At 47.6% G+C, this 16,999-nt stretch overlaps 1 protein-coding gene across 1 annotated transcript in view; it reads left to right on the top strand.

The window, feature by feature from the left end:
• Positions 1–16,999, top strand: part of LOC123754527 (uncharacterized) — a 286,224-nt gene that overhangs the window by 210,847 nt on the left and 58,378 nt on the right. Inside the window, exon 4 of the mRNA XM_069326370.1 lies at positions 8,333–8,360. Coding sequence (XP_069182471.1) covers positions 8,333–8,360 — 28 coding nt within the window. The remainder of the gene's footprint in view (positions 1–8,332; positions 8,361–16,999) is intronic.

Here is a 16,999-nt window from a genome sequence, read left to right as displayed (position 1 = left end):
GATGAATGACAGGGACTGGCCAGAGGGCGAGTCAAACACAGGAGAGAAAGAAGTGGAGAGAAGGAGGTAGCGAGGAAGGGCGGGGAGGACTGGGAGATGGAGACACTACCAGCAGTGTCTGAGATGGAGCCACAGGACACACACACACACTCTTCTGTGGATCCTCAAGTACCATAGGAAGCACTTCTGTGGGTCTGTCTCCACCTAGGAAGCACTTCTGTGGGTCTGCCTCCACCTAGGAAGCACTTCCGTGGGTCTGCCTCCACCTAGGAAGCACTTCTGTGGGTCTGCCTCCACCTAGGAAGCACTTCTGTGGGTCTTCCTCCACCTAGGAAGCACTTGTGTGGGTCTTCCTCCACCTAGGAAGCACTTCTGTGAGTCTGCCGCCACCTAGGAAGCACTTCCGTGAGTCTGCCTCCACCTAGGAAGCACTTCTGTGAGTCTGCCGCCACCTAGGAAGCACTTCTGTGGGTCTGCCGCCACCTAGGAAGCACTTCTGTGGGTCTGCCGCCACCTAGGAAGCACTTCTGTGGGTCTTCCCCCACCTAGGAAGCACTTCCGTGAGTCTGCCGCCACCTAGGAAGCACTTCTGTGGGTCTGCCTCCACCTAGGAAGTCCCTCCGTGGCCTCGGAAGGTCTTCCACATAAAGCGGGAGTGCATTTGACCTTGTCTTCTCCAAAGGCATCCTTTTGTCCACATGCACCTGAGCGGGTGCCGTAACTCTGCTCCAGCGACCACCAGGAAGCAGCACTTCCCCTGATATACGGCCACGTTTGCATACCGGAGTGAGAAACCTGCTTCTCCCGGCTATTAGCATACGTGGGCGCTGCCTCTGGATACATGGAAGCTTTTTTTTTTATTTCCCCCAGTTCACAGGAGTTTCCCTCAATGCTGGGGAGTTTTGGATCCAAGTTGGGAGTGAGCCACTGGGCCCCACGGATGGGGATGGGGATGGGGATGGGGATGGGGATGGGGAGTATATCCTCTACCTTCATCCCCTCTCTGGTATGTACTGAGACAGAGAGAGACGAGGTCAGAATGCCACGATGCTTGTGGTGTGTGTGTGTGTGTGTGTGCGTGTACTCACCTAATTGTACTCACCTAATTGTGCTTGCGGGGGTTGAGCTCTGGCTCTTTGGTCCCGCCTCTCAACCGTCAATCAACTGGTGTACAGATTCCTGAGCCTATTGGGCTCTATCATATCTACATTTGAAACTGTGAATGGAGTCAGCCTCCACCACATCACTTCCTAATGCATTCCATTTGCTAACTACTCTGACACTGAAAAAGTTCTTTCTAACGTCTCTGTGGCTCATTTGGGTACTCAGCTTCCACCTGTGTCCCCTTGTTCGCGTCCCACCAGTGTTGAAAAGTTCATCCTTGTTTACCCGGTCGATTCCCCTGAGGATTTTGTAGGTTGTGATCATGTCCCCCCTTACTCTTCTGTCTTCCAGTGTCGTGAGGTGCATTTCCCGCAGCCTTTCCTCATAACTCATGCCTCTTAGTTCTGGGACTAGTCTAGTAGCATACCTTTGGACTTTTTCCAGCTTCGTCTTGTGCTTGACAAGGTACGGGCTCCATGCTGGGGCCGCATACTCCAGGATTGGTCTTACATATGTGGTGTACAAGATTCTGAATGATTCCTTACACAGGTTCCTGAACGCCGTTCTGATGTTAGCCAGCCTCGCATATGCCGCAGACGTTATTCTCTTTATGTGGGCTTCAGGAGACAGGTTTGGTGTGATATCAACTCCTAGGTCTTTCTCTCTGTCTGTTTCATTAAGTACTTCATCTCCTATTCTGTATCCTGTGCCTGGCCTCCTGTTTCCACTGCCTAGTTTCATTACTTTGCATTTACTCGGGTTGAACTTCAACAGCCATTTGTTGGACCATTCACTCAGTCTATCCAGGTCATCTTGTAGCCTCCTACTATCATCCTCTGTTTCAATCCTCCTCATAATTTTTGCATCGTCGGCAAACATTGAGAGGAACGAATCTATACCCTCTGGGAGATCATTTACATATACCAGAAACAGTATAGGTCCAAGGACTGACCCCTGCGGGACTCCACTTGTGACGTCTCGCCAATCTGAGACCTCACCCCTCACACAGACTCGTTGTCTCCTGTTGCTTAGGTATTCCTCTATCCACCGGAGTACCTTCCCTCTCACTCCAGCCTGCATCTCCAACTTTCGCACTAGCCTCTTGTGTGGCACTGTATCAAAGGCTTTCTGACAATCCAAAAATATGCAGTCTGCCCACCCTTCTCTTTCTTGCCTTATTTTTGTTGCCTGGTCGTAGAATTCAAGTAACCCTGTGAGGCAGGACCTGCCATCCCTGAACCCATGTTGATGCTGTGTTACAAAGTTCCTTCGCTCCAGATGCTCCACTAGTTTTTTTCGCACAATCTTCTCCATCAGCTTGCATGGTATGCAGGTTAGGGACACTGGCCTGTAGTTCAGTGCCTCCTGTCTATCCCCTTTCTTGTATATCGGGACTACGTTAGCTGCTTTCCAAGTATCTGGCAGTTCCCCTGTTGCCAGTGATTTGTTATACACTATGGAGAGTGGTAGGCTCAGTTCTCTTGCTCCTTCCTTTAGAACCCAAGGGGAGATTCCATCTGGGCCTATAGCCTTCGTCACGTCCAACTCTAGTAAACACTTCCTTACTTCCCCACTGGTAATCTCAAACTCTTCCAGTGGTTCCTGGTTAGCTATTCCCTCACTTACCTCTGGAATTTCTCCTTGTTCTAAGGTGAAGACCTCCTGGAATTTCTTATTCAATTCCTCACACACTTCCTTGTCATTTGTAGTGAATCCTTCCGCCCCTATCCTTAATCTCATAACCTGTTCCTTTACTGTTGTTTTTCTCCTAATGTGGCTATGCAACAATTTAGGCTGAGTCTTTGCCTTGCTTGCGATGTCATTTTCGTATTGTCTTTCTGCCTCTCTTCTCATCCTGACATATTCATTCCTGGCATTCTGGTATCTTTCTCTGCTCTCCAGTGTCCTGTTATTCCTATAGTTTCTCCATGCCCTTTTACTTTGCTGCTTAGCTAGCCTACATCTTTGATTAAACCATGGGTTTCTCATCTTCATTTCTCTGTTTTCCTTTTGGACTGGGACAAACTTGTTTGCTGCGTCCTTGCACTTCTGCGTGATGTAATCCATCATATCTTGGGCCGTCTTTCCCCTGAGCTCTGTTTCCCATGCTATATCTGTTAGGAATTTTCTTATCCCCTCATAGTTTCCCTTTCGGTATGCTACCGTGTGTGTGTGTGTGTGTGTGTGTGTGTGTGTGTGTGTGTGTGTGTGTGTGTGTGTGTGTGTGTGTGTGTGTGTGTGTGTGTGTGCGTGTGTGTGTGTGTGTGTGTGTGTGTGTGTGTGTGTGTGTGTGTGTGTGTGTGTGTGTGTGTGCGTGTGTGTGTGTGTGTGTGTGTGTGTGTGTGTGTGTGTGTGTGTGTGTGTGTGTGTGTGTGTGCGTGTGTGTGTGTGTGTGTGTGTGTGTGTGTGTGTGTGTGTGTGTGTGTAAGATGCCAGGCTCACGAAGACCTCTAGCGGGGAAGACACACATCACAACATTTTATATCTACTACATATATTTCTCTCTCTCACACACACGCACACGCCCACGCACACACACACACACACGCACACGCCCACGCACACACTGGTAGGGGTCTAGAAGATGAGTGGACAGCACGCGGGACTCGTAATCCTGTGGTCCGGGTTCGATTCCCGGCACCGGCAGAGACAAATGGGTAGAGTTTCTTTCATCCTCATGCCCCTATTACCTAGCAGTTAATAGGTACCTGGGAGTTAGACAGCTGTTACGAGCTGCTTCGCGGTGTGTGTGTGTGTGTGTGGTGGAGGGGGGGGGAATAAATTTACTTGGTAGTTAGTAACAGTTGAGAGGCGGGCCGAAAGAGCAGAGCTCAACCCTCACAAGCACAACTAGGTGAATACACGCACACGCACACGCACACACACACACGCACAGGAAGCAGCCCGTAACAGCTGTCTAACTCCCAGGTACCTATTTACTGCTAGGTAACAGCGGCATCAGAGTGAAAGTAACTCTGTCCATTTTTTTCCTCCTCGGCCGGGAATCGAACCCGGGTCATTAGGACTATGACACCCGATTGTACAGTCGTGTTGTCTAGTGGCTAAGGTACCAGATACGCCAAGGTGCATAGTGCTACTGGCTGTCTGGGTTCGAATCCTTCTGGGGTGAGGAGTTTTCAGTTTTATATATATATATATATATATATATATATATATATATATATATATATATATATATATATATATATATATATATATATATAATGTGTGTGTGTGTGTGTGTGTGAGAGAAACAAAAGAACTGAAGCAAAAGAACTGAAGCAAAAGAACTGAAGCAAAAGAACTGAAGCAAAAGAACTGAAGCAAAAGAACTGAAGCAAAAGAACTGAAGCAAAAGAACTGAAGCAAAAGTGCTGAAGCAAAAGAACTGAAGCAAAAGAACTGAAGCAAAAGAACTGAAGCAAAAGAACTGAAGCAAAAGAACTGAAGCAAAAGTGCTGAAGCAAAAGAACTGAAGCAAAAGAACTGAAGCAAAAGAACTGAAGCAAAAGAACTGAAACAAAAGAACTGAAGCAAAAGAACTGAAGCAAAAGTGCTGAAACAAAAAACAAACTTATTCAGAAATTCGGTAAAAATCGTCAATATAAAGCTCCAAAAGTTTATATAAATCTCAATACCCGTTTAAAAGACTGAAAAAAACGAAACCTAAATAAAAAAAATTGTATAAAGTAAAAAAGTAAACAAATAAACACTAAAATAAAACATGAAAGCGAAAAAAAAAAATACTTTTTTAGAGAGAAAACTTAGCGAGTGAACAGTTGAAGACTCGCAATTGTTCAATTCTGGGTTGCATTTCTGCGGTCGAGAGAGACTCAAAGATGATTGAGATTGAGTTTGGGAAAAAAATAAAAAAAATGGAACGTCAGACCAGTAAAATCGGTGTAATTGTGAACTGGTGGATCATTTGTTGACAGTGATCTCTTAGGAGCAGAGGTCGCGACATGTCTAAGACCTGTGAGGTAAGAGAGATGGTCCCAGGGACGGTGTTTAAGGTATTGTCAGGTACTGATCCAACAGTTGCAACAGTTTACAAAAAACTGCCACCACCAGATCTAAGATCACAGGGTAAATATGGACCTCTTGTGTTTTAAACAGTTAACTATTGTATGATTTTTCGTAAACACAAATTGAAGGTTCATGTGTGGATAGAAATGCTTAAGATTTGCTTCTGTGATAGGTAACACCAGTTCCTTCTGTGATAGGTAACACCAGTTCCTTCTGTGATAGGTAACACCAGTTCCTTCTGTGATAGGTAACACCAGTTCCTTCTGTGATAGGTAACACCAGTTCCTTCTGTGATAGGTAACACCAGTTCCTTCTGTGATAGGTAACACAGTTGCTTCTGTGACAGGTAAGGGTATCTGTATACGGAAATTTGACATAACATCTTTAGCGACTCTGGTATTTTGACGGACAGTACAACATTTCATATTTAAGAAATTCCTCAATTCTATCATTCTTTGCTTGTAAAAATCACTTTATTAAAAAAAAACGTGCAATCAGTTAATCGCATTATCAAATTATAATTAGAACAAGATTGAAAGCTTGATTTATTTAAGTTCTAAATGTATTTATCTTCAATAGTTAAATTTTACTACAATTAGAACTTTATTAACTAGTTTTCAGTCCTGGCATAAATTATTTCCTATTCAAATTAATTTATCGTACGAGTTCTTTACTCAAGTGCTTTTTCCAATTAAAGTATTTCATAGAGTTTGGAGAAATTCAATAAAAACAAAAATTTTATCTATCGTCAAAATTCCCAAGTCACATAAAAGCCCCCCCCCCCCACCCCCCACCCCCCCCACCCTCCGGGGCCAAACAGCTGGTGGTGTTTACATAAATAATGCCTCCCATCCTCCTAAAATGATAGTACTTGTAGCAACTGTGGTGGAAAGTACCAGTATGTAGTGACGGCCCACCAGGAAGTACCAATATGTGGTCCGTCACTACATATTGGAACTTCCAGGTGGTCCATCACTACATATTGGTACTTCCTGGTGGTCCATCACTACATATTGGTACTTCCAGGTGGTCCATCACTACATATTGGTACTTCCTGGTGGTCCATCACTACATATTGGTACTTCCTGGTGGTCCATCACTACATATTGGTACTTTCTGGTGGTCCATCACTACATATTGGTACTTCCAGGTGGTCCATCACTACATATTGGTACTTCCTGGTGGTCCATCACTACATATTGGAACTTCCTGGTGGTCCATCACTACATATTGGTACTTCCTGGTGGTCCATCACTACATATTGGTACTTCCTGGTGGTCCATCACTACATATTGGTACTTCCTGGTGGTCCATCACTACATATTGGTACTTCCTGGTGGTCCATCACTACATATTGGTACTTCCTGGTGGTCCATCACTACATATTGGTACTTCCAGGTGGTCCATCACTACATATTGGTACTTCCTGGTGGTCCATCACTACATATTGGTACTTCCTGGTGGTCCATCACTACATATTGGTACTTCCTGGTGGTCCATCACTACATATTGGTACTTCCTGGTGGTCCATCACTACATATTGGTACTTCCTGGTGGTCCATCACTACATATTGGTACTTCCTGGTGGTCCATCACTACATATTGGTACTTTCCACCAAATAGATATTATAAATACAATCATCTTAGAAGAATTGGTTGGAACATTGTGAGACAGGACCTACGCCTGTCTTTGTGAGTAATTCTCCTGTCTCTCTGTCCCTAGTGTGTGTTCTTGTGTCTGGTCTTCCTGGCGCATGCTTGCATCTCTTCCTGTCCATGTTTGTATATCTTCATGGTATATTTATGTTTATCTTCCTATTGCATGATATCGCAACCTTAATTTTAGACATTTATCCGGTAGAACCTTTTAAGTCAAGCGAGCTAGTGTGTAAGAGTGGTGTGTGTGTGTGTGTGTGTGTGTGTGTGTGTGTGTGTGTGTGTGTGTGTGTGTGTGTGTGTGTGTGTGTGTGTGTGTGTGTGTGTGTGTGTGTGTGTGTGTGTGTGTGTGTGTGTGTGTGTGGTGCAGGCTGGTGTTGGGGGCAGCACACGGGTCTCCTGCAGGTTAGAGGATTACCGGTGGTGGGGTCTTTTGTGTGTGGGGTCACACCTCTCCCTCGCCGGGGTGGGGTGTGACTGGGGTCAGGGCTAGACGAGTGACCATGACAGACATCACACACGGTGTGTGTGTGTGTGTGTGTGTGTGTGTGTGTGTGTGTGTGTGTGTGTGTGTGTGTGTGTGTGTGTGTGTGTGTGTGTGTGGGAGGGGATGAACGTGTTTCAAGCCCCAGAGGCAGGGGTTTGATCATCACGTGGTCTGAGGCAATCGGGTGTTGCCATGCCCTAGAATATGTCACAGCGGGAGTCTAGTGGGTTAGGAGACAGAATTATGGCAACCACGACCATCAGAGTCGCCACTAACGAATACAACAAAGTCAACAATTGAAATCACAAACCACTTTGAAAAACAATGGAAAATATGTACAAATAAACAAAAGTTCCAGATAATACACATCACAGGAGACGAAACCCCGACCAGACCATTACCCTCAACAACTGGTCTATCCAGTGTGTGGATGTGGCCACATACTGGGACTCAAGATCAGTAGAACAACAGTATAAAAATTCACGTAAAGGACAGAATAAACAAAGCAAAAACAGCCTTAGGGAAAGCTGAGGAGACTCCGAAGCCTCAGCACAAACATACACCTATATAAGGCTCTAGTTGGGTTCCATCTAACATATCCCCCAGTACCACTACGCACCTTAACGCAAACTAACATGCAAAAACGACTAGCTTGGCAAAATAAAGCGCCAAGAAGAGCAGCAAAACACCGTCCACCATATCAGACAATTTAGAAGTTCGATGAACTCCTGAACATACAGGGTCTATACATCAAACTGCAGCACCAAGCCATCAGGGTGTGGAACACCATCGAAATGTTAGAGGACCCAATGTTAGAAAGATTACTCCAAGATGAGACGCCCCGCTCCCACAGCTGGTGGCCCAAGAGCCTCGATCTACTTGATGTAAACCAAGCCAAACAATATATCATTTCTAGATGAATTATGCCACAGTAGACCAGGGGGGGGGGAGAGGGGTGAGTGTGGAGTATAGTGACAGTAGACCCGGTGGGAGAGGGGGAGGTGGGCTTGGGTAGCTGGGACAGCTCAACATGACTAACATGTGACCCTCCTCCCGCAGGTGCTGACGCAGGCAGACCACGTCCAAGGTAAGAACCCTCCCCGAGGCCATCTCCTCATTACCCTAATGTCCTGCGGAAGGTCCTCCAGGATAACGTGTTTACAAGGCCGCCTCCGCTCCATCCCTCGCACCAGTTCCCTCTTCTGGTGGACGCCGGAGGTGGAGGTGGAGGTGGTGGTGGATCAGGCAGCTAGCCACTCGTGTCTCCTCACTACAGCACGCTCACAGCTCTCCCTCCAGTGATGTGCCACCCAGCTCTCTGGCATATACCTGTCTCACACACGCTGCCCACACTTGTATAGCACCATTTCGCTGCCACAGTTACACTATGCTACTAGTACATTACTACTAACCACCGTCCCATCCCAAAGCCTTATCCTGACCCTTTCCGAGTGCTATAAAGTTGTAATGGCTTGGCGCTTTTCCCCTGATAATTAATACCAACCCACTTGGGATAGACGGTAGAGCGACGGTAGAGCGACGGTCTCGCTTCATGCAAGTCGGCGTTCAATCCCCCGACCGTCGAAGTACCTGGGCACCATTCCTTCCCCCCGTCCCATCCCAAATCCGTATCCTGATCCCTTCCCACTGCTATATAGTCGTAATGGCTTTGTGCTTTCTCCTGAAAGTTGCCTCCCCTACTAGCACACAACAGCGGTAGTAGTAATATGCTACAATGCTGCTAGTATGCTGCTACTGTACCGTCACACACCTGTTACCCTGGAGCCCTAGAGAGAGACGAGGCAGGTGTGCAGGTCACCTGTTGGGTCATGTTAAGGAGGCATAACTGCGGTTCTTATAAGTTGTTTAATGTCAACCAATATTTTTTGACTAGTTGTATATAAAAAGGGCTGCAACTGTTCAAAGTTTCAGTATTGCAGCATATATAGAAAGGGAGATTTTTTTTCAATGCATTTTACACATTTTCAAATCCTTATAAAAACCACAAGTTTTAAATGAAATAATTTCTATGACAATTTTCTATTACAATAGCATATAATGAAATGATCTGTCAAGCGGTTTTTTAAAATATGTTTAGTTTTACTAATACAAATAGTCAAAGTTTTATAAAAAAAATGATGCAAATATATAATGATTTATTACTATTATAAAATCAATAAATGATATTAGGAAAAATGATTTTTACAGATTTGTAGAGACATAAACTCTACATATAAAGTGTAAGTTTCATGTAAATTTAATAAAAAAATGAAAGAATTATTGGAACCTTTATGTTACTAGAAAATAGATAAATAAAGTCATATCTGTGTCTGAGGTTGACATCAAGCAATTTCCTGGCCCCCTTGACAGCCTTACAGTTAGGCTTACGTGCAGTCAGGTGCATAAGTTTCATGCAAATTGTCCGATAAAAAAATAAGAAAAAAATTTAAAAAAACATCAATTTCTCTTTAACTATTTGTTTTTCGCCAAAACTAATTATTAAATATTTTTATTATATGCTATTGTGATAGCTGAGAGTCATAGACATGATTTAAGTTGACAATTGTGTTTGATGTTAATTTTTGACCATTTTGGAAAATTTTTTGACACCTAACAGCCTGGTTGATCAGTCCAGCAACCAGGAGGCCTGGTCGACGACCGGGCCGCGGGGACACTAAGCCCCGGAAGCACCTCAAGGTAGCCTCAAGGTAGGTAGGTACTTCAGTATTTTTGTTCTCCCTTCCTATTTATGCTACGATGCTGAAACTTGGACCAGATGAAACCCTTTTCATATACAACTCGCCAAAAAAGTTTGATTGAAATCGAACTAGTTTTCATTTAATGCATATTTGGCACTGATGCCTTGTCACAGTCCCGAGATAAACCCCAGGATCGCTAGCAAGACCCCCAGGATCGCTAGCAAGACCCCCAGAATCGCTAGCAAGACCCCCAGAATCGCTAGCAAGACCCCCCCAGGATCGCTAGCAAGACCCCCAGAATCGCTAGCAAGACCCCCCCAGGATCGCTAGCAAGACCCCCAGAATCGCTAGCAAGACCCCCAGAATCGCTAGCAAGACCCCCCCAGGATCGCTAGCAAGACCCCCAGGATCGCTAGCAAGACCCCCCCAGGATCGCTAGCAAGACCCCCAGAATCGCTAGCAACACCCCCAGAATCGCTAGCAACACCCCCAGGATCGCTAGCAACACCCCCAGAATCGCTAGCAACACCCCCAGGATCGCTAGCAACACCCCCAGGATCGCTAGCAACACCCCCAGGATCGCTAGCAACACCCCCCCCCTAGGATCACTAGCAACACCCCCAGGATCACTAGCAACACCCCCAGGATCGCTAGCAACACCCCCTCAGAATCGCTAGCAAGACCCCCCAGGATCGCTAGCAAGACCCCCAGGATCGCTAGCAACACCCCCAGGATCGCTAGCAACACCCCCAGAATCGCTAGCAAGACCCCCCCAGGATCGCTAGCAAGACCCCCCCAGGATCGCTAGCAACACCCCCAGGATCGCTAGCAACACCCCCAGGATCGCTAGCAACACCCCCAGGATCGCTAGCAACACCCCCCCCCCTAGGATCACTAGCAACACCCCCAGAATCACTAGCAACACCCCCAGGATCGCTAGCAACACCCCCAGGATCGCTAGCAACACCCCCAGGATCGCTAGCAACACCCCCAGGATCGCTAGCAACACCCCCCTAGGATCACTAGCAACACCCCCAAAATCACTAGCAACACCCCCAGAATCGCTAGCAACACCCCCAGGATCGCTAGCAACACCCCCAGGATCGCTAGCAACACCCCCAGGATCGCTAGCAACACCCCCAGGATCGCTAGCAACACCCCCAGGATCGCTAGCAACACCCCCAGGATCGCTAGCAACACCCCCAGGATCGCTAGCACCCCCCCCCCCCCCTAGGATCACTAGCAACACCCCCAGGATCGCTAGCAACACCCCCAGGATCGCTAGCACCCCCCCCTAGGATCACTAGCAACACCCCCAGGATCACTAGCAACACCCCCAGGATCGCTAGCAACACCCCCCCCCCCTAGCACTAGCAACACCCCCAGGATCGCTAGCACCCCCCCCCCTAGGATCACTAGCAACACCCCCAGGATCACTAGCAACACCCCCAGGATCGCTAGCAACACCCCCCCCCCCTAGGATCACTAGCAACACCCCCAGAATCACTAGCAACACCCCCAGGATCGCTAGCACCCCCCCCCCTAGGATCACTAGCAACACCCCCAGAATCACTAGCAACACCCCCAGGATCGCTAGCACCCCCCCCCCCTCCCGAGGATCGCTGTTGCTAGTGCAGTGGACGGTGCTGCTGCAACACAGACGGCTGACACTGTGTCAACACCTGGTGATGAAGGTCCTCGCAAGATTTTGGAAGAAAGTTTTATCTGAAAACTTAAGAAAATTGTTTTCCCCCAAAAAATAACTTGAGGAACTGGTCATAATTTGAAGTCCACCGCCAGCCTTACTTATGGAAATGTTCACAATTAACTTTTACCACTAATGTGTGTGTTTGTAAGTGCTGGTCCCTTTGTTAGTAGTGTGTCTAACAGTGTATTTGTTAGTAACGGTGTACTGTTAGTAGTACTGGTGTGTCTAACAGTGTGTCTGTTAGTAGTACTGGTGTGTCTAACAGTGTGTCTGTTAGTAGTACTGGTGTGTCTAACAGTGTGTCTGTTAGTAGTACTGGTGTGTCTAACAGTGTGTCTGTTAGTAGTACTGCTGTGTCTAACAGTGTGTCTGTTAGTAGTACTGGTGTGTCTAACAGTGTGTCTGTTAGTAGTACTGGTGTGTCTAACAGTGTATCTGTTAGTAGTACTGGTGTGTCTAACAGTGTGTCTGTTAGTAGTACTGGTGTGTCTAACAGTGTGTCTGTTAGTAGTACTGGTATGTCTAACAGTGTGTCTGTTAGTAGTACTGGTGTGTCTAACAGTGTGTCTGTTAGTAGTACTGGTATGTCTAACAGTGTGTCTGTTAGTAGTACTGGTGTGTCTAACAGTGTGTCTGTTAGTAGTACTGGTGTGTCTAACAGTGTACTGTTAGTAGTACTGCTGTGTCTAACAGTGTGTCTGTTAGTAGTACTGCTGTGTCTAACAGTGTGTCTGTTAGTAGTACTGGTATGTCTAACAGTGTATCTGTTAGTAGTACTGGTATGTCTAACTGTGTATCTGTTGCCAAGTCACTGTTGACAGGTGTTACAAAAGTCGGGTAAAGAACGGCCAGGATGTTCACCTGTTAGGTCAACAGAACAACAGGCTAGTTGATCCGTCAATCAGTCAAGCGCCTATAGCGGTGTTACTTAAGATCCTTCTTATATACTTCAGTGTTATAACATGTTATATCCTTGTTATATACTTCCGGTGTTATAACATGTTCACCACACTGTTGAACGCCACTAAAGCATCCTACTTGCATAGCAACAGCTGTTAGCGTGAACGACTTATCCTAATAATCTCCCTGAAAGGCCTGAGTGCCTGAACCAGACCTTGACGACCCCACCAACTTAATTAACTCCAAGTTTTACCCTCTCCCAAGACTTCGTTTCCCCACTACGCAAGTTTGCCCAACTTCATAGTTTTGTTGAAGCAAGTTACACCTGTGTTAATGGTCAGGAGATCCGCCCCCCCTAACTTTGCACAGCTGCCCCCCGGAGGGAAAAAATGGTTAAGTTAAACGGTAGGAAACTTAATTACCCGGAAAGTGAAAGAACGGTTGAACGTTGTATAGTGTGTAGGTGATCTACGAGTCTCGTTCGTGTCGAGTCACTTGTCGTTGATCTGACTCGTTCGTGTAGAGGACTCCAATGTCAGGAACATGTCCTGCTCGGGGGTCGAACCCGGGTTAAATGGGTGTCCAGGTGAGCTTAGTATTATTGACCTGATCACGGGACGGGGTGTTCCACGGAGGGACAGGTGTTGGGTCACGTGACACTAGGCAGGGACAGGTGTTGGGTCACGTGACACTAGGCAGGGACAGGTGTTGGGTCACGTGACACTACACAGGTGTTGGGACACGTGACACAAACATCCCACACAGCCAACAATGTCCCCCAAGCTACCAACGGTCAGACAGGCTAACGCCTCTACACAAATATTATTTTAAAAACACACCAACTCGAAATGAACAGTTTTCTAGGTAATTGTTGCGCCGCTTGGTGTGGCGGCGCCTGCGTCACGTGCGCCTGCATCACCTGCGTCACCTGCGCCTGCGTCACCTGCGCCTGCGTCACCTGCGCCTGCGTCACCTGCGCCTGCATCACCTGCGTCACCTGCGCCTGCGTCCACCACTTCCTGCCAGCGTCGTCTCCGTCTTTCTCCCGCGTCCTCGTACTTCAACTGTGTGTCGCACCTGAGGCTTGTGTCGTGGAGGTAGTCTGGGGTGCCCGCTAGGAGGCACCTGGTCTGTGGTGCCCGCTAGGAGGCACCTGGTCTGTGGTGCCCGCTAGGAACTAGCGACCCTGCAGTAGTGTACTAGAGGAAAGAGACACATCACAGACGGGGAACTACAGTAAGGCGGGAACCTGTGAGTCAAGTCCAGTTGGGGGAAGAGCAACCTGTCCTGTCGGATAATACAGCTCATTTTGACGTACAAAAATCACCAACGGTGCTCACAACAACGTTTGTACGTGTGAGTCCATCAGTTTGGTTGGCTTCCGGCAATTTAATCCATCAATATGTGTCCGTTGTGAGGCGCGAGAGGACGGGCTCAGGAGAGAACTGGAAGACAACATATGAGATGGAATTCAATGCACAAAAATGTGCAGATGCAACGGTGTTGATCCCACGCCAGGAGGAGGAGGAGAAGGAGACACACAGTAAAGCAATAAGCAATGGAGAGAAGTAAAGAAAGGAGACAAAAGTATTGACAAGTAGAGAGAGAGCTAGGAACACCTGCCCTGAAGAGCGCCATCAACGAACACATCAGAGTCGGTAAGGAATCTTGGAGGAAGTTTAAAAAAAAAAAAACATTGCTGCCAAAGCTAAGGATCAAACCAAGCTCCTGTATACCCGTATGAGGAGACAAGCTGCAGTAAGAGACCTGCCTCATCAACCATGTGATCAGGTTGAAGGGGCAGTTAAGGGACAATTGTGACAGAGAACGACAAGATGTACGAGGAACTCGGCACAAGAGTTCACGTCTTTATGACAGAACCAACACAGACCAGAGTGGCGGGGGGGGGGGTCAGCCCTCGGACTAAGGATGGATGTTGACCACTCACAGCGCCTCCAGGCTTCACACCTCACAGCCACAGTGCCCAAGCTGTATAGGCACGGCGGACAGTTTATATATATATATATATATATATATATATATATATATATATATATATATATATATATATATATATATATATATATATATATATATATATATATATATATACCTATATATACCTATTATAGGTATAGGTTAAGTAATAATTGTAATTACGAAGCAATAAGATGCTTATCTTAACATACTAAGAAGGTTAGGTAAGGTCGGTGTTTTCTATGAAGCTTTTCAAGGTAAACTAATATGTTTAGTATGTCACATATGCACGTATTTAATAAGTCAATATTGACTGTAAGAAAGTGCGAGAACGGGTTGGCTACAGTTACGGACTGACACCCAATCAATCCTCCTCGGCCAGGATACGAACCCAGGCCAAAGCGTTCGCGAAACGCCAGGCGAGTGTGTATAACCACTTCGCCACGGGGATTACTGTTCGTGTACCAGCGCCAGAGCAGGGAAGACTCCTGCTAGGATAGGTCTGTGTCTATCTAGGATAGATAGATAGTTAAGAAGATGTGTGCTTAGCTGCAGTTCCTTGCTACAACTAACAACACGCCTAGAACTAAGAGACTGAAATGGACGAAAGGCCAGAGGAAACACTGGACGACATAGTAGTCACTTCAGAAGAAATTAGAATATACCTGGAGGAACTACATGCAACAAACTCCACAGGGCCAGGCTTAGTATCATCAGGTCTGTGGCCCGAGCCTGCAGAAGGACTTTGTTATCAGTTAACTGCCATTATCAATAAAACACTCAAGATTGGAACTCTTCCAGAATCCTAAAAAAAGAGCAAAAATAGTCCCAATATTGCCCAAAAGAGGGACGACGACAGGCTTGAACCACTACACTACAGACCGGTGTTACTAGTGACTGTATTACACGCTGGAGTGAGTAATCAGATTGGAGAATTAGTGGGGTGAGGCATACAAGAGCTCGACCATCACCTCCCTGTCATCACTAATAGGTAAGTACTAATATGTAGGCACCCTCTTGTGCTGCCTTCTGCAGTTTCCCCACCGTCCGCCTTCCCGTCCGTGTCTAGTTGACTTCCCTCCGGTATGTTGACTTCCCTCCAGTATGAGATGTAAACGTGTATATTAGACGTCTAGCGGAGAGTTGAAGGGCAGCCTAATATAAACCAACACAAACAAGAAAGTGTCGTTGTAAACACAGTTTGGTCGGCGGGAATTCGTGCGTAACAACACCGGCGCGCGGGTCAACCCATCATTATATTCATATATGCGTCCTGAATACGCAACAATTCTCCGGCATGTGTTTATGATGTGTTAGCTAGACCACACAGAGCCAAGATGAGAGAAAGAGGTTTCATGGGGTCATTGTTGCAGACCTTTAGTGCAGGTTGCATATGCTCCATTTAGAGCCTCGCCATGAGGCACTAGAGCACAGACCTCCCCACCACGCCACACTCCATCACAGACCTCCCCACCACGCCACACTCCATCACAGACCTTCCCCACCACGCCACACTCCATCACAGACCTTCCCACCACGCCACACTCCACCACAGACCTCCCCCACCACGCCACACTCCACCACAGTCCTCCCCACCACGCCACACTCCACCACAGAACTCGACACCACGCCACACTCCACCACAGACCTCCCCCACCACGCCACACTCCATCACAGACCTCCCCCACCACGCCACACTCCACCACAGACCTCCCCCACCACGCCACACTCCATCACAGACCTTCCCACCACGCCACACTCCACCACAGACCTCCACACCACGCCACACTCCACCACAGACCTCCCCACCACGCCACACTGCACCACAGACCTCCCCACCACGCCACACTGCACCACAGACCTTCAACTCGCCCAAGAATCTATACTGTGAAAAAGTAAACTATAAAAATTTTCCTGAGAAAATCATTGTGGCAAGTTGAGGAGAGATAGTGATGGGTGGAGGTGCCTGGCGCCTCACTCTCAGTGGTGTGACGGGTGGAGGCTGCCTGGTGCCTCACTCTCAGTGGTGTGACGGGTGGAGGCTGCCTGGCGCCTCACTCTCAGTGGTGTGACGGGTGGAGGCTGCCTGGTGCCTCACTCTCAGTGGTGTGACGGGTGGAGGCTGCCTGGCGCCTCACTCTCAGTGGTGTGACGGGTGGAGGCTGCCTGGCGCCTCACTCTCAGTGGTGTGACGGGTGGAGGCTGCCTGGCGCCTCACTCTCAGTGGTGTGATGGGTGGAGGCTGCCTGGCGCCTCACTCTCAGTGGTGTGATGGGTGGAGGCTGCCTGGCGCCTCACTCTCAGTGGTGTGACGGGTGGAGGCTGCCTGGCGCCTCACTCTCAGTGGTGTGACGGGTGGAGGCTGCCTGGCGCCTCACTCTCAGTGGTGTGATGGGTGGAGGCTGCCTGGCGCCTCACTCTCAGTGGTGTGACGGGTGGAGG

This window comes from Procambarus clarkii, chromosome 18 (assembly GCF_040958095.1).
Source record: "Procambarus clarkii isolate CNS0578487 chromosome 18, FALCON_Pclarkii_2.0, whole genome shotgun sequence".
NCBI classification, from domain to species: Eukaryota; Metazoa; Arthropoda; class Malacostraca; order Decapoda; family Cambaridae; genus Procambarus; species Procambarus clarkii.
Note: the sequence above shows the minus strand (reverse complement) of the source record. Positions and strands in the feature narration are given on the sequence as shown.